General features: G+C 42.5%; 1 protein-coding gene across 7 annotated transcripts in view; it reads right to left on the reverse strand.

Moving 5' to 3' along the window:
- The window catches only part of CUX1 (cut like homeobox 1), a 358,862-nt gene that overhangs the window by 59,105 nt on the left and 275,240 nt on the right, over nt 1-24,517 (reverse strand). For 5 of the 7 annotated variants that reach the window (XM_086624375.1, XM_086624373.1, XM_086624374.1 and 2 more), the window contains 2 exons: nt 20,572-20,620; nt 19,452-19,548 (listed from right to left, as the gene is read on the reverse strand). In XM_086624375.1, the coding sequence (XP_086480501.1) occupies nt 19,452-19,548; nt 20,572-20,620 (146 nt within the window). Of the gene's footprint in view, nt 1-9,851; nt 9,909-10,532; nt 10,699-12,118; nt 12,946-15,147; nt 15,250-16,611; nt 16,678-17,681; nt 18,354-19,451; nt 19,549-20,571; nt 20,621-24,517 lie in introns of all 7 variants that reach the window. The other 2 variants (XM_086624370.1, XM_086624369.1) reach the window with 1 other exon arrangement.

A 24,517-nucleotide genomic window follows, 5' to 3' on the forward strand; every position in this document is an offset into this window, starting at 1 on the left:
CTGGTGGACACTTGCAGCCCTTGACCAACATCCCTCGAGCCCACACCTTGCACCAGTGAGCGCCTTAGCGCTCTCCGAGAGGTGTTCTGTGCCTGCTGATGCAAAACGCCTCAACAGCTGAGAAGTTCTGTGCACCATGCATGTACCATGCATCCTGGGAAGCAAATCCAGGAACTCATAGAGGAGGAAGGGCTAAGCAACGTTGCAGAGAGCTGGGCAACTGTAAAGCTGCATAAACTCAAACCATTCAGCTCCTACTGAGTTAGGAGGACTGTGGCACTTGGCTGTCTGCTGCAGGGTGGGTGGGCTCGGATGGGGAGTACAGGTGGCTCCAAAGGGCAGTCTGAACATCCAGGATGTCCAGAATCTTGTGCAGAAAGATACAACTGGAGTTAATTAATTAAAATGAAAAGTTGCACCGAGATCTATTGCACTTTGGAACTGACACATCAACTCCTGACACAACTGCATCACCTGACAAAACTTCCAAACAAGAAGCATTAAGGGACACTTTTGACATGGCCTACTGGGAAGCACGAGATTTCTACACAGCCAAGATTTTAAGTGCTCTTTTACAACAAATGAAGGGGAAAAAAAAAAAAAAGAAAAAGAGAACTTGAGAATTCTCTTAGCTGGATGTAGAGACACACTCAGAAACATCAGAGCAATGCTCAGGTCAGACCAACAGACCTAAAACCTTTCCCAGTCTCACTGGCCAAAAGCAGATGTCTATGGAAGAGGTAAACGACACAGCCAGTACACAGGGGGAATCTCCTCAAATTCCTACCTCGACACGCACAGCTTCTTGAGCCACAAGTAGGGTCTTTGCATTGAAGAGCGCCGAATGATATTTTTTCTGGTTTTACATATCACCTTTAAACAATTAAAAACCCTTTCTAAAAAGAAATCAGATTTTAAATTAGGTGATTAATGGCAAAATCATGGCTGCTTTAAAAGCCATTGCTCTTCTCTGCTAATCTTCATTTAATATTCAGATTTCTCTGTGTTTCCATAACTTAGCTGAAAGTCAATATTTAGAAATAACTGCTGGAAAATATTTTCGATAACCTTATTATTAAAACAGCAGAAGCTTTATTAAGGATTTTCTGAATATTAAAACAAATATGTCACGAAAGCAATCAATCAAGATGCCACAACCCCACACAGTTATATTCTTGGTACAACCAAAATAAACGTGCGCGCAATTCCTTTTAGAAAACAGAGTTCGGGCTTTCCGAGGTTCTGCTGCAGTTTATGGTGTCTCTGCTGACTTGCTGACCTTGTGATTAGAGACCAACTTTAACGTGTTACCACGCTCTTTGCTGCCCACCTTCTGAGCGTGAAGGTATCTCCATATCCCCCTTCGAGACTTGAACCTCTTGCCTGCTCCAGGCAGGAGTACGAAGCCGAACGCGTACGTGCCCTGTGCACTGCAGTTACACAGATCTCGCCAGTAAGCAACGGGGACATCCATTTGCTATGGGCAAGATCCATACGGGACGCATCCCAGGCCAACGACTGCCTTCCTGCCCCAGGAGAGAAGTCCCACCCAACATCGCAGCACAGCGGGTTGATCTTCATCTCAGAAGAGCGCAGCTGAGGAAGAGCGACCCCGAGCGCCGCTGATGAAGCACACCCCTCTTTGGGTGGCGCAGTGGCTGAAGTACTGAAACAAAATGACATTTACATTGTACGCCACAATATTATAAAAGCTATTAAGGTACATTATTTTACACATCCTCATAATCTCTCCATACTGCTTTACTTAATTTGTGATAAAATTGTTGAGAAAGGGTACTTAATGTAGGACAGTCAGTAAAAGTAATTTATCATCTTCCCGCTTCGGTGCTCACGTTATCAGCGAACTCATTTTCTGCATTCATCATGCAATCAGCCTATTATTTGCATATTAATCAGGCAGTGGACCATGAAAGAGCCGCATCCCAGCCAAATGCTGCACTATCTCAGGAGGAACACTCAGTAATTATCATACATCAGTGTTATGATGTGGTAATTGATTATAACATCTTTCTGTTGCCCCTGGGGAGTCCCACTGCTAACCCAGCTTCAGGCATTCTGTGCAGATTTTTCTCTGAAAATTACAGAAACCATTGCTGTCCTTTTATTAGATTTTTTTTTTTTTTACCTTTACAATAGACAGCTCTGAGCATTTCCAAGTTACTTTCGCCTTTTTTTTTTTTTTTTTTAAATGAAACCTTCATTAGGAAAAAAACCACCTGCCTCAGATCAGAAAAAGTAAAAAAAACAAAACCAAAACTGCAAAACAAAACAATTGGGCTCATTCTTGTCTGTCCTCTCTCTTTCAAGGTCTGGTGGCTTTTTAGGTGCAGGTACTGCTCACACAATACCCTTCCCACCACGCACCCCAAAATGTCGCAACTTCAATAGACGGTAATTGCAAAGTTCGCATGAAGGCAGTTAAGCTGCTTTATTTCGGTGCCAAATGAGAGGCTAATTTTGGTCCTCTTGTAAAGGACAAACGAAACATCTGCCAGTTCAAACTTGCACTATTTTTAGGACCCAAGTTCCAGAGGGGTAAAAGAGAGAAACAAACATAAAACACAACTGTAGTTCCACTGCAGCTGATCTCGCACCTCCTCCACGTGTGCCAAAGGCAGCTCCCGTCTCGGCACCCATCCCCACATCCCCCTGGCACGCCAAAAGGAAAGGGGGGATGTCTCAGGAGAAGACACCAGAGGGGCCCATCTCACACCCCACGGCAGAGAAGGATGTTTGGGCCAGGCTCCCTGCCACGCGAGGTGGCGAGAACACCCTGCCTGGACAACGTCACTCTCCAAGGCAGTTTGCTGTCCCGGGACAGTCCCACGGAGAGACCCAGAGCACAGACAGCAACAGGGGGACGTTTTGTCAAGCTCAGGTTTTGCCAATAAACAGTATCAACCAGTGCCTGAATTATTCTGGGGAACAATCACTCTTTTCAACCCCACTCTAGGCCATTATGGGTACAGCCAAAGAAACAAGTATCTTGGAAGCTGCTATCAGCAGTATCTTTGGCAAGGATAAATATGGGACACGTACTATGAGGTCTACTTTACGTTTCTCATTGTCATATTTTTTCCTTTCATTAAGCTTTTTAATTGCAGAGTTTTCTCTTTTCACTTTTATTTAAATTTGATCTCAAATCCACTTAGCTTTGTTTTCAATGCAAGTTGTGTTTCTCATCAGATTTAGAATAATCACTGGATTTTTCCATTTGCTGTTTGTCTGGATGGCTGCTGGCGAATTTAAAAACTTCCAACACCCATCAAATTAGGTGAGACAAATTCATCAGTTTTTCTTGCACCCTAATGCAAAGGACAGGCTAGAAGCTAACGCAGAAGATATTAATTTTCTGGTCATTTTCTGGTTTTTCTTCTTGGGAATGATTTGCTATCAAGTCATATGTAAGTCTATAATCAGAACAGAATTTCGTTGTTAGAGTCTAACAGGCTGTTTATTTCCCTGTTTCAGAGCTACCTGGTGGAGAAGACAGCTGCCTCGGAGCTCCATCCCCATTATAAGATGGGAATAACAACCTGCGCGTTCGGTGCCAGCACGCCTTTTTTCCAGTATTTTGGGAGGAAAATAGCCCATTATCTGTTCTTTGAATTGAAAGCAATGTAATTTTCATCCAGCGGAGGAGCATTTTGCAATCTGCGGAGCAGCGGTTGGGCTGTTGCCTGGGGGCGGCCGAGGGCGCCATGGCTCTCTCCATCCCACCGCTGGCAGCCACGTGGCCATGGGGGCCGGACCTGCAGCCCCCTCCTTTGCCCACGAGAAACCAAAAGACCAACATGAGCTTCTGCCAGCTGCCAGAGCCTCCTATTACCAAGAGAAAAAGATGTGCTCCCTTCGGAGAAGAGCCCTTCCGACCTCTTCGGCAGCTGCCAGCCCACGAGGGACAGATCTCGGCCATCACCCCGACTCCTGACCCCCCTACCCCAGAGCTGCCTGGCCTTACCGCGTGGCACCACCACTGTGACGGCCTCGCTCGCCTTTCAGTGCTGCTCCAGTTACTTTTGCATTTGGCTTTCTAACGTATCAGCTCATCGTTTTCCACCCAGCTCCTCTGTGGTTAGCAGCTGGCAGGAGAAGCCCCCTGCTCCTGGAAGCGGAGAGGGGAGGTAATGTGGGCCCCCTCCCCAAAGGAGGCTGCTTGTCTCCCAATGCGCAAGCACCGGGAAAAGAAAATACCGGTAATTAATGAAATGAAGAAAATAAGTAATGAAATGATGGACAGGGGAATCTACAGAGCTCTAATATTCGATGGTCATGGTTTCTTTTAACCAAGGGCTGAAGAGAGCACAAGGAAGTTACATGCTCAGACTGATGCTGAAGTTACAGTGGAAGCACGTATTCGCAAACCACGTCTGCTTTTTAGCAACTATTACGCTAACTGGTACTCCTACAAACTACCTGAGAAGCACAGCAGCAGTAATGGTCAGGAAAGTTTCTTCTTCCACGCAGCTTAAAAAAATACACTCATTCATTAATTCTAATTTTTAAAAACGAAGACTTTGAGAGTGAGGCATTAGCGTGCCTGGCTGAACACTACTGCAGAGCTGCACATGAGCTTCTTGCTTGGAGATCTTTTCCTGCACACCAAAGAGGAGTGAGCATAAAGGACCCACATTCCCAAATCAACCACAGAAATAAAACGTAACTGCAACTTGACTGGGTAACGTCTCCAAAACGAATGCTACGAACCCATAACCACACTTGAGAGTGAATTAGATTTGTCTTCAGAAACCAGCATGAGTCTCTTCTTTGCTGTATTAATATGAAAAGTGTCGGTGCTTTGTCATTGTAATTCAGCCACAAGGAATATCTGTCTATAAAACAGTGTTCACTCTATGATTATATATTTTACTGTAGCCCTTTTATAAGAGTAAAGCTACGACCACAATGAGGATGGAGTCATCTTCTGCAAGTTTAATCACCGAGTGGTTCAACGGACAGAAAAGAATACAACTGGGACAGGAATTTCTCAACAAATACCAACTATTTGCAAAGCATCACTGATGGACACGGGACTGCGGCCATGCAAGACAGCCTGGGGAGGACAGACCTGGGCGAGAGGCAGAAACGACCAGATGATGGCTAGCAATGAGAGCCAATGTTATATTAAGAACGAACTTGAAACACTGACTTCACGCTGCATTCCCAGGTCTCAGTAAGGTGCCTTGACAGCGATTCTCTCAGCTTTATTGATACCAGAAAGGCTGCCAGGAAGGTTTTCATGGTCCAAATGTCAGGGAAATGGCACAGAATATGATCACATACATTACAGACAGACTACAACAGCTGCCCTTACAAGGAGCCAATGATATCCTATGGTTTGAAATCAAGACAGCCACGGCCAACTGCTTCAGAGCCGCAATATCAAGCCACACAGAAAGAATGTGGAGACTTCGCCAGTGTCAGTGTGCTTCAGGGTTAGCATGAAGATCTAGTGATTCAGCTCCAAACTTTAAAAGTGCATTTGCAACTAGCACAGGAGACAACCTTCTCAACCAAACGCAAAGACTCAAAAATTGGTCATCAAACACAAACCATCTATGCAGGGAACTTGTGCGGTCTAACTACTCAGCTACCAAAAGCCATGTGATCTCCCTTCTCTTCCATTTTATAGACTACATTAAGCACAAACATTTCATGTCATACGATTTTATTAACCCAGAACGCCAGCAAATAACTGCAAAACAACTTTTCTCTTCTTTTTGAGCCAACAACAAAAAATAGCTCAAATTGGGGAAGATCTGTCAGCATCACTGGACTGATCACTTGTGTGATCTCAAGGTACTAAGGATTCAGCTTTCCATGTGCTAATCTCAATCATGCTCCGAGCCCCATCTCGGGCATCTCTGCCCATCCAAAACAGAACAGTACAAGGAAAGAAATAATCATGAACCATGAAGAAATGGAGGGGTAAGAGCTTCTCCATTGCCATCACGTGGGTAGGGAGCTCTTCCCATAAGTGCATTGGGATGCTAATCCTAAATATGGGTTGCAGGCCTGAAATACACTCTCCCCCTGCTTGGGTTCTCTCAGAGCAGTCCATGTGACAGCATCCTTCAGTTAGTAGGTAAACTGTCTACCCAGTATGCAGTTAACTACCTGCCCACTCAGCAGCTTCTGTACTGTAAAATGTTACAGGAATATGTATGACATAAATAGAAATATAATGGATACCTGGCCATGTCATCATTCCACAATATGTCTGTTAATATAATAACTACAGTAAACCATAGATTGCATTCTGATTTTTTTTCCAGATTTTCTTTCCCAAGGGATGATAAGAAGTAATCTCCCTGTTGTTACAAATGTTTTATTTTGAAAATAAAGCTTTTATGCATATTTTAGTTGATCTAAATACAGTAGATCTTCGGTTTTTAAATCACCAGATAATATGCAATTATCTCAAGCTAGATTCTGATTTTGAAACAAGCTCTAATTAGCTCCCCATTTTATGCTGCTATAATCCTTTCTTCAACTCCCATGAGTGTTACTATTGCTAAGCAGCATGAGGTTAGGAATGATGGATGATACCCAGAAAGGAAGACAAACAAAAGGGAAATTCAAAATCCCCTGAGATCACCCGCAGCTGTATCGGCAAATGAAGATTTCCACATTAGGTCATAAGACGCCCCTTACAGAAACACATACCAAAAGGGCTCGTCTTTTTCCCACTGAGTATTTGCAAGTCTTTAATGTAGTATATAGAGAGTATATGTCCTTCACAGAGGATAAATACAAAAGTGAATAAGAATCCAGCTTTGCTGGGAGTAGCTGTGAAATCAACAGCACCAAAAAAGAAACTCAGTCTGCACATCTTGCAGATGCTCAGTAAAGACACAAGGCTCCGAAATAAAACAAACTAGTAAGTTTTGTACAGTACAAGCAGCATTTAGAAAAATACCCGAGCACATAAACCTTCTTCTGGCACACAGCTACTGTCCAAACCCAACCCAGCTCTGACCATCAGTAATGCAACTAAATAAGGGCCAAATTCATCTTGAAAAAATGCTGATGCAGTTAGGTGACACTAATTCAACTTTTTTTTTCCATGTGATTTGGTCCGTGCTTTAGACACATAAATCATTAAAAAGGCAGATTTACCCAAGGGCATTAGAGCATTTAGGTGGAAAGAAATACACAGAAAAAATGTTAGAGAAGGCACAGTGATACTATTTTTGAGCACCGAGGGTACAGACACCAGTTTTGTGTAAAACACGTTCACTGAAACTTGCACAGAATCACCAGAGTCTTGATGAAAGGTCATGGGCAGAAAATACAGATATATATATCTGGTTGCAATTTCAGTATAGACTGTTTTTTCAAAATGCATAAGTACAGCTTTCAAAGAAGAAAAACAAGTCTGGTTTCTCTTTGCTATCTCAAAAAAATATAATAATTACATAGATATGAAATATGCTTATCCATTCATTCCCACATATAAAAGACTGATGGGTCCATCTGTCCACGTGTGACAATGGAAAATTACTGGACAAAAGAACAGATTTTCATGAATGAGGTGTTAATCAAAACCTTATGATCTAGAAGTGTAACTAACTGGGTCAGAAATCCAGAAAATCTTGCTAGTTTGATAGAACAGTGCCAAACAGTAATGAAAATACTCACAGCTAATAAAAGTCTGAGATGTTACTGTGCATGTTGACACTCCGTACACTGAAGACCTTCTTGGCAAAGCACTCAGGAGCCACTGAATGTGTGAGTTTAATTTCACTTCTTTCCCTTCACGAATTCAACAAGTTCCAAGCCAATTATATTACAAGGAAAAGACTCCAGACCTTTTCTTGTTTCAAAATTGTTCTGATTAATTTCTGTTTTAAAGTTACAAGTATGCAACCTTTTCTGTCTTGATTTTCCTGGGAAATGTCTCAGAAGACCAGAAAATTGGAGCTGTCTTTCTTTTCCTGCCCTGGAGAGGAGGATCTTTCACAAATGCATCATTATTATTACCTTTTCCAAACTGTTTGCTGCGCTTTTAATTACAGAACAGCTGCTAATAAAAGAAAATGACTAAACCACCCTTCCTCATTCAAATAAGTTGGTTTTGCTCTTTTGTTCTGCGTGGTGTCACAACCTTCCTTATTCCTTATTCCTTTATACAGAGAAAGGCACCAAGAAAAGAATGCCTTGTACAACAATTTTATTTTTAATCATCGGAAAGGAGGAAGAACAGGGCATGAGGCCATTTTCTCATTTGCAAGTCTGCTTCAAGGAAGGCAGAAGGGCGGTCATCAATAACATGATTTTATTAGCTGATAGGAACGTGTCACCTCTCAAAATATTAGCTCAAGGCCAGGAACTGACAAACGAGACTGGGAGTGTGGGAGGGGAGCAAAACATCACGGCAGCAAAACCGAACTTCCTGAAGGAAATCACTTTCAGCTACCAGCGATCCCCACGGGGATCCATAAGGTGGTCGGATTTTAATACTATGGGCTTGTCTTTCAATCTTTCCTAATTACACTTAGTCATAAATATGATGATTAGCAATAACAATGCAGCCTTTTCCCAGCTCCTCTGATTTCAAATTCCTCTTCAAATGGCTGCAATTAATTACTCATATTTTCCGTGCTGTCTTAGGCGTTCAGTAACTGAACAGTTACTCTTGCATAGCACTGATGCTACAAAAAAGTAGTCAATGGCACGATTTTAACGAACAGCAGCTTATAAAACATCACAGGAAATTTCCATGGTGGCTAAATGCTTGGCTATAAGTAACAATAGCCCTATGATTGCAAATAATTTTTTCCCATTTTGGTTTTGTTTTCATGGCTTGTTTTTACCAGGGGCATTTTTTTTTTTCTGCTTTTATCTATTTATTTTCAACTGTTGTTCTTAAGAAGAACGTGGACTGAATATCATAATGGATTTTCTTCTAGTAAAATCTTTTAGAATGCAAAACAGTTTCCCACTAGAGTGAGAAAAAGCAGTTTGGTTGGGATATTCAGAGCAAATCCACCCAGCTCCAGCAAAAAAGTGTTTCAGAACGGCAGAAAGGTGGAAGAAGAGCACAACCCATCCTTCGCTGTAGCCTGAGATGCAGTAATTCCCCAACACAAGGCACTGGCTGTAAGTACAGAGCAGGGCACAAGTGTTTTGCTAGAGCACAAAACAGCCCGAGCAGTTTACGTCAGTTAAGCATATCATTGGTAAAAAGTCTGTGTGGGTAGAGTTTGGTATCTAACAGCAGGAACACAGCTGTTTTGTTCCAGCCTCCTTCCTATACCGTGGCCATCTTACAAAACCTTTAGCAATTCCCTTCTCTTTCACAGTCATCTTTGCAGCATCTGCTTTTTTGCAAACGGAAAGGGGAGGAGAAAAAAAAAGGTCGTCTTGGAATATTGAACGAATCTTGAAAAAGAAAGACATAACGTGGTCTCTTCCCTACCTTCAAATTAACAAAGCAGATTTTGTGCAAATGAAAGTGGAAAAAAAATACGCCAGCGAGTAAGGCAGCTGGAGTATGTAGATCACATTACAAACGAAAGGCTTGTTTTACAGCCACTGTCACATGTCAAGCTGATAAGCTGAACTATGGCAAAAAAAACCCTACAGAGCCAATGATCTCTAAGATCAGACAGTCTCTTTACCTAATATATGCAGCTAAATATGTATACTGCCTACATCTGCCATAGCAACAAGGAGAGAACGAGGAATTAACGGCGTTAATAAAAAAATTGAAGGGTCTCCTGTACGACACAACAAAACGCGAGAAACCTCTCGGCATCAAAGCAACAGAAACGTAACAAAAGCACAGAGAATTATTTCAGAGCAAATCATTGAAACCAGCTGATTACCTGAGCTTGCACATCCCTGCTGTAGGGAATCCTGTAATGATGTCACAGAGTGAAGGACTAGATAAGAGAGGAGAGGAAAATCAGGGAACAATAAAAGGAGAAGCCAAACCACAAACTAAACAGTAAGCAGGCTCAACACATGGCAAACTGCTGGGCTCGTTCGAGCCAGTGGCACGGCAAGGGTACGCCCGAGGCCAGACCCAGGCCTGGCCTTTTGGTATCAGCAGGTATCAGGGTAAGAGAGAGCCCCAGTGAAAGCACCAGTGTTCCCCCCTTCAAGCTTCGTTCTTCCAGCTCACCTCCCGAGAAAGCAATTGATATTCTCCTAGGAACAATAAAACTCCCCTATGGAACCCTAGAAAACAGCACACAACGTTTCCATCTCTTTGGCCAAAATTTTTTGAATTACAGATCATATTCATGCCTAGATAATATCATCCTAATTAGGAACTTGATAACTGCTGCTTATCAATTACTCATAAACGAGTGCTTCGTCCGTAAACAGTTCCCAGCGTGCCCCCACTAGGGACCAGCTGGGCTGCAAGGGTGGATGCTACCACTTCCAGTAACGCCTGGACTAGCACCGGGTACAAGTCTCGTTTACTGCAATTAAAAAAAAAAAAAAAAAAAAAAAAAATTTCCTCCTCCTCAACTCAAACAACATAGTGGAATTTTAATTACCTTGTCCTTGTTGCTGCCCTTGTGCAGGCAGGACACACTGTCCCAGCTCACCATTCAACCAGAGCTGCATACGAATAAATGGTTCTCGGCCTTTTTGGGTCAATTTACTCCATGGCTTTGGCCTGGAGAGCATGTCACTGACACTTCCTTGGGACAGCCCCAATACCTGAAGTGAAGCAACCAAGAACGGCACGTTAACACATTTGATGTGGAAGAGGGGAATTTAAGTCACTTTGGTTTCCTTTACTGCTACATCGCTCCAATCATTTTTATCTGGACAATTAGTAGAACTGCAAAATGACAGCTGTAGGTAATTGGATGGAAACCCTTTTCTCCTGCCGTGGCTTCCTTCTGGAGCGTGGGTTTTTTCCTGCAGGAACAGAGCAGCAGCACAAACGGCAGCAGGATGGTGCGAGATTTGCATGCTTTTCATATTTTGTGTCAAATAGTTTCATCAGTTCTAACAGGAAAAACACGGAGCCCAGGCACACACAGGCAGATAAAACGGGAAATGATTGGCATGTATTTTGTTCTCAAACAAAAATAATTGGGACTTTTGAGAGCAGGCCTGTATTTGGTTGATTTTTTTGGTATGAATTATAACGATGTGTGTTTTCACCTGTAGCAGCGGCTGCTCCACCTAAGTAAATACTTAAGAATACAGTCGACTGCAGCGAGGGGAGCGTTTCAGACAGGCAGAATGCAATTACTTGCCTGGAATTCAGCAGAGGTACAGGGGATAAAAATCAGTTAATGAAAGCTGCCACGGGATCTTTAACGACCCCAAGAGGTCAGGCTTTTCATTTTACATCTTAGCGAACAGGTAATAGCACAATGCCAGCTCCTATTATACTATTATATTGATTCAATTCTTTACAGAAAGAAGAAACACCAGATGTCCACCGCTTCTTACAGCCTGGGAGATGTTTTCTGGTGGTCAGGACCCCCCTGGAATCCCACGTGTTCAGTGCTTAGGGCCACAACGCGAGAACTTCAGGAAGCCTTATCGTGCATGGCCTATCTGTAATCAAACATTGCTTCAAACCGTCTCAAAGCACACTAAGAGACCAAGCACCAGGTGTAAGAAATGACTGTGGATTCTTGACTTCAGACTAAGGAGAGGTAGGGGATTTTCCATGTGTTTGTTTAAAAACCCTTGTGCACATTTCCAAATATTAAAGAAAAGGAAAAATGCTCTTGTGTCCATAATCTTCACTTACAACAAATTTAAGACTCTCCAGTCATGACAATGGTATTACTCAAATATTCCACGAACTCATTACATTAAGCGTGAAATATTGAGTCTCAATAATGTTTGCTTCAGCATTCCACGTTTCTAAACTCAGGGGCCTCATTTCTGATTACAAGTGGCTGAAGCCAATCTTTGGCTAAAAACCTGTGCAATTTACAAAACACAGGAAAACGAATACTTTCCTTTGTGAGCTTATTTTTTAAATATTTAACATACGAAGCAAAAACATTTTTCCTTAAGACGCACGTGGCATATCCCCCTCCGTTAAACCGAGCTCCGTACCAGCGCACAACGCACGTTCACAATACTGGTGGAACAAGAGATAACCAGTTACCTTTTCCCCAAAGATCCTTTGGCAGATGCCATTCTTTGCTAGCTTTTCTTTGACCTGCCGCGTTAGCTCTATCGTATCCACCTCCTGGTACATATAAATCTCATACTGCTCAGGTGTCAGTGGAGGAACTGAAGGTTTGGATGGCTTTGACAAAGACACGATAGGGGATGAAGGGAGGGGGCTATTTTGTGGCGTCTCACTGCGACTCGCCCCAGTCATGCTCAATTCAGAACTCTGGGAGTACGGAGATTCAGCATTTGGCCACTCTTTCCAATACTCTGAAGAAGATGGTCCTTGGAGCTGGCTACGATCTGGCCTAGTCTGATTGCTGACCTTTTCTTTTCCACCACTGGCTTCCTCAACTTTTACGTCTTCGGGAAGAGCTGTATTTCTTCTCTCATGCTGCACAGTATTCCACCAATGGTCCTTCCAAACACCACCGCGTCCCAACTCATTTTTTACATGCCTCAACATACCCTGGGCAGAATCACTTATTCCATGAAGCTCTAAAACAGGTGCCTCCTGAGGCTCCTTTTTGAGCCCAGAGAGGTTCTGCAATGCAGAGATACTGGAATCAGTGACAGATGAATGTTTCTTCAGGGATATGGCCAAAGGAGAATAGCTGGAAACCGAAGACATTGCAGGTGTAGATACTAGTTTGGGGGACAGGATAGAAATGTCAGCTTGAGATAAAGGTGGTGTTTTTAAGGCAGGTTCAAGGGCAGCCTGCTGTGCCTCCATTTCACGTCGGGCTTGTTGCAGAATGGATCGAATAGCATCATCAGAATTGCCACTGCTAGATGCAGAAGGCGGCTGAGCCGGCTCAGCTATGAAAAACAACCAAAAGACTAAATGCAACAGAGGAATAAGCTTTATATTCAACACGTGCTACTGCAAATATTTCCCTGGCAGAAAAAGGGCTGCAATACATTTCTGGATGGGAGGGAGGAGTTTTCACTAAGCAAAGATTTGCACTTTTCAAAATAAAGGAAGATTTCCAAAGTTCTTCACTGGAAAATTTTTCTAGTTGCCAAAGTGCTGGACGTTTGCATGCACAGACTCAACTGCAGAAGTCGAGTACTACTTGCATGCTTCCCATCGTTGTAAAAATTTTCAAATAAATGCCTTTGAAAATCAAGCCTTCGCCTCTTCCTCCCCCACCCCAAGTGGTCAATAACATTTTATAGTTCTATTTACAAAGTTATTTAACCTTTCACTTCCCTCTGGCTCCACAAATGAATCGTAACACACGCTCAAACTGAACACAGCTGCTTTCACCTGCACAGACTATTAATACCCTCCTACGATATAAATAAGGTGAGTCCTTTTAATTCCAAAAATATAATACATAAATTACAACAAAGCAAGAACTTTAGTAAGAGACTTCATTATTCCATTTGACAAGCTAAATATGCTCCTGCTTCCTGTTTTCTTGTTCCATGGTCCCAACCACTGAAATAAATGGCTCTAAAAAATCAGGCTGTCGCCTGGCCATTACTCTGCTGTATCTGAAGCCACGGTGCTTTCAGAAGAGGTGACACCTAAATGCAGCGTTCCAGTGGTGAACCAGGACTCGTGTGGCTGTGCTGCAGCACTGGGGGATGAGCAGAGATTGGAATGTGGGTGCAGAATTATCTCTGCAGAGACAGGAGGTTTTTGCAATGGCATCTGTTTCCATTTAAGTTAGTCTCCACTGAGGTCCCCAGTGCTTGAAAACCAATTCCTCTGAAAGCTACTCTACAAAGAATGGGGAAAGTGAACCACTAGATAGTACCAGGGAACCCATACACTGCAAGAAGTGGCCTCAAAGTGAAATAAGATTTGAAACATGCTACGTGTTATTCTAGTAATTTTATGCCTCATCTGAATACATTTCCGAATTTGCCTCCCTACATTCCTTCCTGTCACACACTATAAAACCCATGAAAAGCTAAGAAATGGGAAAAAAGACAGTGGGACTCTCTCTTCTGTTTTATCTGCTGGTTTCATAGGGAGTTTTAAGACTAAATTAGTATTTGAAAGGAAGTCTGAGATTCTCAGATGAAACATGCTACTGAGCAACATGCCTGCAGTTTCCTGCAGACAGTCCACGTTTTTCTCTATGTAATCATTACTTATATAAAGGCGTATTATTTAAAATGTGTATTACTAGCCTTTTATATTTTGCCATGAGATTAGCTTAGTTTTCATTTAAAAGACAACTATTTGACATTGTAAATCAGTATTTACTTAGAAACATGGAACAGAAGTAACGCACAGTACTCTCTACTTCAGCATTAGCCCTTTCGCAGGACTGGAAACTCTTTTAAAGCTGGGAGGGCTACGGAGTAGACAGAAACGTTAACTACATGGCAGCATAAAATGAGAAATTAAACTTATCTCAGGCTAAGATGTTAATCTAACGGTGGTTTTGGGAAAGGAAATGCTTTTTGGATTTGTCAGTTCATTCACTGAACACATTCTGCAACCAAAAATAAAGTCACGTAAAAATGAGAACTAAGTTTGCCTATACTATAATTTCAGTATATGATGGTACTATGTGACTGGCTAGATCGTGACCTTCACCCTGACAAATCCATTCAGTTCCCTCTTTCACGCAGTTGTGTCCCTGGGGCCTGAGTTAGAAGAGAAGAGAAAGCAGGAGCCATTCCCTTTCCAAGGAACAAACTGGTAGAAGAAAGGATTTTGTAGGTTTCGTTGTCTGGAGTGGTGTGAGGAAGGCAGAGCTCTGCACTTGGAAAAAAAGGTGCTTAGAAATCTCACAGCATCACTCCTCTGGGAGCGGGACAGAGCAGAGCGGGCAGAGTGCTGAGCAGAGACCCCGCCAAGCCCTGACGCGTAACCTCAACTTGGGCTCCTTACAGACAGAAACAACTCCACTACACAAATTAAAAAAAAAAAAAAAAAAAAAAGCTCTTCAAGACTACATTCAAGGTTTTAAGAATATAATTAACTGACCAGAAAGCTCATGGTAATTGTTTTAATTAAATTCTGAAACAAAAGGAGCAAGAGACAAAATGAGACTGTACCTGTTTTCTGTACTTGCAGCTCCCTTTTGGCTTGTTCGAGAATGGATTTGATGGCTTCATCAGAGCCAGTCTCTGTGGTTCGGATTCTTGTCGTTATATTACCTGCAGAGGAAAACAAAACTAATGACACTGGGAAAACTCTTATTTGTCTGGTTGTTTTTTGTAACAAAAGACAGACAGTACATACTGATACACTGCTAGCACGAGCTGACGACAGTTTACACAGGATCTTTACCAATATCTACAATACCTAGAATATACTTCACATAATAAAAGAAAAAATATCCTCATTGTGCAAAAGCCTGCCTGCTAGCTGCACTGGAACGATGAGAACACGGACATCTTCACGGGAAGAACTAGGTGGTCATATATTCCCTTTCCAGGGTAACATATATAGTCCATTTTTTTCTTTTCTTTTTTTGGAGGGGGAGAGGAAACAGAAGGGAAAAGAACCAGAGGGGAAAGGAACAAAGCTAAAAACATAAGATCAGGAATCACCTTAAAAATTGCATCAGCTGCTAGGCAAAGTAGGATGAGTATACGTTCAGCCCAAATAGAATTAAAAAGTAACTAGATAAAAATAATTTTTAACTTTCTAGAGGTTAATGCATTAAGAGAAAAGGTCATTTAAACGCAGATACCATTTGAAGTACTCTCCAGCTAAGAGCTATTACTGGGTTGTTTAGTTTGGGTTTGTTTTTTTTAACCACTAAGGGGAAAAAAAAGAGAGAAAACTATGACTGTGACTGCTATTGCACTTAACTGCATTCTTCATTATGAAATAATAATTTGTAAGTGAGCTAGATAATTTCTGACTAAAGTCAAAATAACTACGGAGCCTCAGGGTATCTGTTTTTGGGTTTTCTTTTTCCTCTTGTCTTGCCAAAAAAAAAATTCTGCAACTAATGTATAATGAAGAAAAACATTCGTTCTTCCTGTTCAGTGATAATTTATCGATCTGATGTTCACTTATCTTGTTATCTTTTTCATACACCATACTGAAGTATCACACTAATTTAACAGTGTATTAAAGTGTATTTGTCAACATAAGCCCCATGAGAAGACAGAAGCAGATCTAGAGCAGGAGCAGTATGTAATTGATGATGGATTATAGGTGATTGTGCAACTTTCTCCCTGCAAAATCATAAAAATAGCAAAGAGAGCATTTCAATAGATCTGATGCTTTTATAAAGCCACTTCTATCGCTTATCTCTTTTTATCTGCGTACGCAGTGAGGCTGGGAGTGGAAAAAGTATCCAAACGGCGTTATGTTAGTACAGCAGCAGCAGAATTAGAAAAAGCAAAGTGTTCGTCTAACCCATGGTTTGTTTTATACTTACTGTCTGTTTTTCTATCAGATTCCAGGCCAGAATCAAACTGCACAGTTTTAAGGAAACACACAGCTAAAGCACACTCCACTTCCTACGTATCGACTGCAAAGAGAAACACCTGCCTGTGACGTACCTTCAGCCCCATTTCTTCGTTTCGGTACTTCCTGAAATAGTCTGTTCAGGTTCTGGCCTGGATTCTCTGTTGAAAAACAAGTTTGGTAAGAACAAAACAATCAGGGGATGGTTGCTCTGACATCAGGGGCTGTGGGACATGAGAAGCTCGCAGCCTGTCTCGGAACGCGAGGGTTCGAGCTGCCCTCGCCCCCTCGAGCTTTCCCTGAGCGGGGAGGAGCTGGCTACTTTGGAAGAAGCAAGGCTGGCTGGTTTGTTAATAAAGATTACAGCTACGTTCGGAAAGGAGATTAGACAGATATAAATAAATGTCTAGAGATACCAAAAATGAAGAGGTTAAAGATGGGCAGATAATCCCCTCAAGTACAATCATCACAAGGAAGAACAGATTATAAATCTAACAGTGTGTGCTTTCAATTAAACAAAATCTAGGAAAATCCTGCCTGTCCTTTCCAATATTTCTCGACTGTAAACAACTTACTTTTCAGTTTCTCTAAATGTAAATCTCAGGCTTCGCTTCAGATGAATCACAACGAAACGCATGCTATTTCTTAAAATCGCTGCCTTAAATATGCAAAGCTGCTTCAAACTAGGATTGTTTCTAAATTTCTCATCTCATGCATCCCCTATGATATTTTGTCAAAACACTTTGGAAAAAAAAAAAAAAAAATCATGCAAGACACAACGAAAGTCCGGTCTCAAGAAACAACCCCAAATCAAAATTTGCAAGCGTTTCTGAGGGCCGATACCCATCGTAGCTACGGAGCTACAGCAGCTCCTGGCTCTGCGTTTAGCTCCGACGCGGAGCTGCTGGGAAGCGAAGGATGCAAGTGCCCCTGCTGCTCGCTCCTGCTGACAAACACAAGTCAGCGGCTAAAAAAAGCAGAAGCAAAGATACGAACCTGCTGGAGCGCTGCACAGCAGAGCTAGAAAGGTACTTTCTGTACCTGACATCTGACGCGGGTGAAAACGGCAGCAACGCACCATCGGCCCCATACAGGGCACCTTCCAATTCTGAACGTTTGTGACTACCAGGAAAACAGGGCAAGAGCCTCGGCGGCGGGCGCTTACCTCTTTGTCTACCCTGGATGCTGCGGAGAGCCAAGATGTTCTGCTCGTCCGAGAGGAACTGCTTCATCTTATGAAATGGCTCCTTGCCTCTCACAGTCAGTTTATTCCATGGCTTTGGCCGGGCGAGTATCTCGCTCACGGACCCTTGCGACAGTCCCAACACATAATGTCCAAATATCCGCTGTCCGATATTGTGCTTGATCAACTGCTCTTTCACCTGACGTGCAATTTCGGCCGTGTCTATCTCCTCGCCTTCGGAGATGCTCCCAGCACTTTCTGACTGGCTGGGAGACGGGGCCATGCCATTTACGTCCGGGCTTTGTTGTAATGGACTTTGGGAAGATATGGAGTTTGTGCTGTAAGGACCTGTTGAAAAAATCATGCTTGTGCTTCCTGCTTCCTGCATTGCCTTGGAGTAGAAGGACTGCATTAGCTGTCGCTGGAGGAGAGAGTTTAGTGCAAATTTTCCTGTGGAGGCCAGGGGTAAGCTGGGGCTCGCCAGGGATGAGCTGAAAAAGTCTTGACTTAAACCCGTTGGTGAGAACTGGTGTGTACCATTAGTATTGGAAGCCTGCTCCCCCGCGTTGCGGAGCAACTGGGAAGGAGGGGAGGCCGGCAAGGTTGCAGGACGCTGACTCTCAGGCTGGTCTTTCCCTTTTCTCCTGGCTGACCCTACAAGGAAGGTCAAACATAATGCATTATGGGGGATCAAAGAGGGAAAAACCAAGATAAAAAAATGCAAAGTTTGCCCCGCAAAGGGAAAAAGTGCAGATTTACAAGGGCCAATGAAGTGGCGGTGGGATTTTTGTTTTCGTTTTGTTTTCATTTTGTTTTCTTTTTTTTTTCTTTTTTTTTTTTCCATAATTGAAATTTTAATAAGCCAAACAAGGCCCCCAAAACAAACAACATGCATTTCATGTTTGCACCTTTCTTGTATGTTGCAGCCTGGAGAATCCCCCTTACAAACATTAAAACTAGAACAATTACATGAAGTGCAGTTACACATTTAAAATAAATGCAGTTACAGACAGCAAGTCTCTGTTGTCTCTCATTCAAGACATTACTCATTGGACCTGACTGAACCCAAATGCAGCAAACATTTACATTTTGGAACAAACCAATTTGAATAAAGGAATCGCCACTAGGTGGATGCACCAAGATCACTCAGTTAAAGTCATAAAACGCTTCAGAATTCAGTAATCCCAGGGCCAGTGGCAACTTTTAACTTTCTTCCAGCTGCAAAACCCATAAGCATTCAAGTATCTGGAAATTCCGTGACTCGCCATTTAAAAAATGTGCACGCAAGATGTAAAAAGCTCACACGAGAAAAGCCAAACGGCAAACACATTCTGCTAAAAAGAAAGTATTTTGGTTTCCCAAGCTGCCCTGCTGGTAGCATATCTAAGTGTATCAGACAGGAAGACTACTGTGTTCCACATGCAAACATTTGGCATAACTTTGTGGGGGGGCGAAGAGACTCCTGGTGCCACAGATGGATTTGGTCCCAAACCAGAAGACAGACTCAAACGCTACCACTTGGTACACCTTGTAACGCCTCTCCTTCCTAACCTTGACAGACTCTCTGAGGTCTCCAAGTTTTATTTTATTATCCAGCCCACAGAACTGCAGAAATCAAACATCATTCCACGTTCCTGTTGCCTCTTAATCTTCCTGCCATGCATTAGCTCAGACATTCATCTCTCACTCAGCCCTCCCTCCCTTCAGGAGACAGCAACCAAACCACAAGAGCCGAAAACCGCGTCAACCTACCACTCAGGTCACTATTCGTGATCCGAAGCGTGGCGTTCTCAGACTGCAAGGAGCGGTTCTTCTCCAGCAGCAGCACCTCCAGCGGTTTAGATGCATCCTGAAGAAAATCAAAGTGGGAGGTTTGTTTCTAAAAGCATTAAGAGTCTCACTCAGGCACTAAAAAGGATTTCAGAAGAAGAAAACAAGTGCTCATCTCTGCTATGAATGCAGCTAGGGAATTCGCCGTGCATATATTTGCAGGAATCACTCTGTGCTCCTACGTGAGCCATAGAAGAGATTCACTGTTTAAATTTTCATTGTGAATCATTCATCAATTCTGCATTATTTTGAAATGTGTAACGGAACATTTTCTTAATCTTACTTATTTTAAAATGGTACTGGCAAGCTTTCAATTTAAAAGCTGTAGACTTCTTTTAATCTGATGAAAACAGGAGTTAAGATTGTATTATTTCTTCTAGGTCCACTGACCCAAGTTAAGCATTTCCTTCAAATGTTGTGTTTCAGCATAAACAGTTTGTTCAAAAATAAAATCAGTCACAGAAATCTGCCGTTTACTTTCCACTAAATAATCCTCCATCATTACAAACCATACTGAAAATTAATGCCAGTATATTGATACTCAGTTCAGATTTCAGAAGCAGGAATTTCATTCATAACCTTCCAACTTAAGTTTTAAGATTAATTTGCTGGAACAGCAGAGCTTTCTCAGTACTCAAAGGTTTGTTTTCTTTTGTGAACGTTATTTTCAAGGCTAACAAAGATTTAAAAACGCTAAAATCCTTGCTCAGCGTACCGTCAGTACAAGAAACACGCAAATCTCAGCGTAGCTGTGCACTACTCCAGTATCTTTAAAAGACTCAACCTCACAACATTATGGTTATCCACTCCAGCACAGCTGAAACGTCATTCTTTGTCCTTGACCACTTGAAAGAAATTAATAGGCAAAAAACGTTCAGTTCAGCTTTTTACGTAAGAAAACATCAGGAAAATGATGATCAATCCGTACGTCTCAACATCAACAGGAAATTCTCCATGCCAACACCAACAAACTGCACGACAAAATTTTTATTAATTAACTGAACTGCTGAAGTAAGTAAGAAAACAAAAGTAGGTTCAGTACCTGCGCACCAGAGCTTTCAGATGGTGCAAACTCCATGGATTTCAATATACTGCGGAAGGTAGAAAAAAAAATTATTTTCTAGTTCTTCTTTTCATAACAACTGCACTAATGAGCATTAACATTACCATTTCCTACTCGCCAGCAACACTACAAGTGATAACAACTTTCCTTGCAGTAATACAGCCTCATAATGAATATAGAATAACTATTCAAACTAGTTATTGGATAAGCAAATTTTCTCGAGCGTCATCTAAATCATTCCATATGCAATCCCACCGGGCCAGTTTGAAGCGTAAATTTAAAGGTTAATAAGGATATAACATTTTAAGCTGTCAGAAGCGATATAAATTTATCTGTGAAGCTTGAAGGGAATGAAAAAGTTGTAGCAAAGCAACAAAACCGGGGAATCACCACCACAGTTACGGTACTTTATATAATATACACCAGCTCACACATCAAGGAAAATATGCACAAATAATCTGCCCGACCAAGACACTACAGGCTAAAAGGCAGTTTTTCATTTTAACAACCTCCTAGTTCTGTGGCAAAGGGAAGACACAATGGCACAATATTTCTTAAGAAATACGAAAGATCCAAATATTTATAAGTACATTAAGAGAATGATCTGATAGTCTCATTGTCAATGTTTTATATAAATACTGAGTGGTCAAAGGACGTCTCCCTTCCAAGTCTTTCAGTTGGAGCTGTATCGTCTGGCAAACGAGAATCTTACAGGGATACAAACTTATTACTGGGATTTCTCTTATAAATTTTTTTTAAATAGGCCTGCTGCAGGCAGGACGTGAAGTTCCTGAGACTGAAGCAATAAATGATTTCAGCTTCTTGTTGTACGCAGACAACATTCGTTTGTTGAAGAAAAATACATAAACAGATAGTGTTTATACAGCATTTTTCATGTATAAAGCACCAGGAACTTTGTGAGGCAGGGAGAATACGTTTAACCATGTATTAAATGGGGAAACTGAGTTAAAAAAAGCAGAAGGCCAGTATTCACACGTAGAGAGCAGATCTGGATGCCACCAGAAGTCAGCCAGGCACCCAGCACTCATTGCCTGCCTCAGACCACGTGGTGTCCAGCTCCCCTATAAATCTGTCCGTGCTTTAATCCAGAATTAGATGTCCATTAAGTGACACTCTGGAAATCAGTGGTCTCAGTGACTCATTCAAGGTCACTCATAGCAAACCCAAAGGGAACAAAAAGTCATTTTGAGACAGAAACCTCACACAATTTGCATTTGTGCATAATGCACGCATTGCATACAGTGTTAATTCTGACTCGTACAAATATAACAATTAATAAAATCACAAAATTCTGGCCATCAGTTTCATCATACGGCGTCACTAAACGACCTCTCTCGCCAGCATGAAACCGCTGCGGGGTAGAGCCACCATCCAATGCACAAGCACATAAAGGAAGGCTGTTAAGACTGATTGCTTTACGTGGGCACAACAGCTCACCCACGTGCAAAAGTGCCTCTTTTCTGCTACTAATGGAGTAGTGCCAGTCAGGGAGAGGGGTTGTGCATTAATGGCTCAAGTTCTTAGAGATCCTGATATTATATGGACATCACAGGCACGTCTACTCAGGTTGCTAATCACTGCTAAATGCAAGTGCTTCCTGCACTTCAGAGAAACAGCTCTGTCTACCAGAACTCCAAGGTGCTGGGGAAAACAAATACACAGAGACTCATCTAGGGAAAACCCCAATCACTGGTAGGTAACTGTTTTCATCCTCCCATGGCCTCTGAAAGGACAGCAAGTAATAACAATACGTCCTCATGATGGTCAAATGAGACCCATCTGAATTAAAAAAAAAACATCACGAAATCAACAGCAAATTATTACGCAGCAAACTTCCCATGGGAAGTTCCTCCCATCGCTGCCCAGATCAGCAGCACACTTGTGACGCAGGTCTCCCAGCAATCCCCACTTACCACACTCGGGTTTGCCATGAGGAGCAGTCCTGGAGCACACCAACCGTGTTCCTCCTGGGTGAGACTAAACCCAAAGAAGCTGCGGACTCTCGGAGGAGCGTGCGGGACGTGCTGTGACCACTACCATGCTGCCTACAGGACCAGACCGAAACCAGTCCGAAGCACAAAGCAACCCTGAAGGTATCTGGGGTGTACGTCAGGTTCTGGGCACCACAAATCTAGCTTTAAAGCCCTGGTCCCGTTGTGCTCTCCACTTGCACAAGCTGCTCGGACGTTTCAGTTCTGAGCAGCCGCTGCCAGCTGGGATCTTCAGAAAGGATCCTGAACCTCGCAGCAGCTGCTTTTCTCAGTGAGCTTGGAGCAGGCATGTGTATTCAGACCTCGGCTGGAAACTTACTGACTTCTGCCTGCTTAAAGTGGGTTCTTTGCTAACTGAAATAGCCTTCTGGCACTTTCACGGGTCATTTCCTATACACTTAGAATCCCAAATATACTAAAATCCAGGTTGAAGGTATCTCGAATTGTCCTTGGAGGAATATTTACTACAGCAGGTTCATTTTTCTCAAAAAACGTAAAAGTTAAACGTGTCAAAAATGACTCTCCAAACGTGTCACAAAAGAAACATTTTCCTGAGGAGTATGAGGAAATGTTTCCCCTTTGGATTCCAGGAATATCTTTGCCCATCAGATCTCAACTCAATCTGGTGCTCAAGATCCATTAGCTGCTTTTTGAAGTAATGATCTTGTGACTTGAATCTGCACATCTAAGGCGACTTGAAAGATGTTACTGAGGCAAAGCGTGCGCTGGGACAGTCGGGCTTTCTGTCCGTATGATCCTGGCTGCAAAAGCAGCAGGGTTAGCACTGTCACATTGCTCGAGAGAGAACTGAAAGGACACACAGAGCTCTCAGATTTCAAAAATAGGTTTAAAAGCCATTTGGCACAAAAGCCAAGCAGAATCCTGTCCCAGATCTTGACACGGACCCAGTTAAGCTCCTCCAAGGTGAGAAGTTGGCTGATATTGATATCCTTCAGCCTAGACTGCCTCTAACATCCTTGGGAGGATTAAGGAAGACACATCAGTGCCACAACAACTGAGAAGTTTATTCTCTTTCTTCCTTACTGACAAAATATCTTTTTTTCTTGGTGCATATGTGCGTTCTGAGCAGCTCATTTTTGTCAGTGTTTCAGGGCATAAGGGCGGGCATAGTAGGATTCAGCAGGAAGGACACCCCATTTACAGCAATAGACTTTTCATAGTTTCACTTCAGATCAGACTGTCACTCTCAGGTGATGCACATTTAGATTTTGGCACATCTTTTGGACCACATAAGGGTAGGGAGGGTGGCATGAATGAGCTGCTGTGATGATGTACCATTGTAAACATCTGCAGTGCTCTCACAGAAGGTCTTAACCCCCTGCACTACCCAGCAGGATGCTGTATAGACCCCAGACCACCTACAAGCTGGCTGGCAGTCACCTGTCCAGATAAAAAATGTTACCTACAAATTAGGGGATATAAAAGCTGTAACAGCGAGGAGAATACAGTTAATTTACTGGCACTCAACAAGGGCCATTTTGTGGAGATTCTCCCATCTATTTCACTGCAGGCTCATCTCCAAGTAACAGGAGCAGGCAGAAGCACCATACGAACACTTGTGTGTCATGGCTTCTCCTGGACCTCTTATCTGCCATCCCATCCCATCATGCAAGTCAGTGTTGTAAAACAGAAAAAAAAAAAAATAAAAGGCATTACTGCCAGGAATATAGGGATGTAAATGAGTTTCGTATCTAAAGTAAAGGCATAAGACCAGGTCGGATATAAAACTCATTTGCTGTTTCACCACGTTCACATTTAGCAACTCGTGCAGCAAACTGGAAGGCTGGGGCCCGATTCCCATTCACTTCTTCACGTATGAGAGCACAAACTGGCCGAAATCTGCAGCCGAGTTTCCTTAGCTCGGCAGAGAACACGGCCGTAGTTACCCACAC

Source organism: Tauraco erythrolophus, chromosome 21, assembly GCF_009769465.1.
Source record: "Tauraco erythrolophus isolate bTauEry1 chromosome 21, bTauEry1.pri, whole genome shotgun sequence".
Classification (NCBI taxonomy): Eukaryota; Metazoa; Chordata; class Aves; order Musophagiformes; family Musophagidae; genus Tauraco; species Tauraco erythrolophus.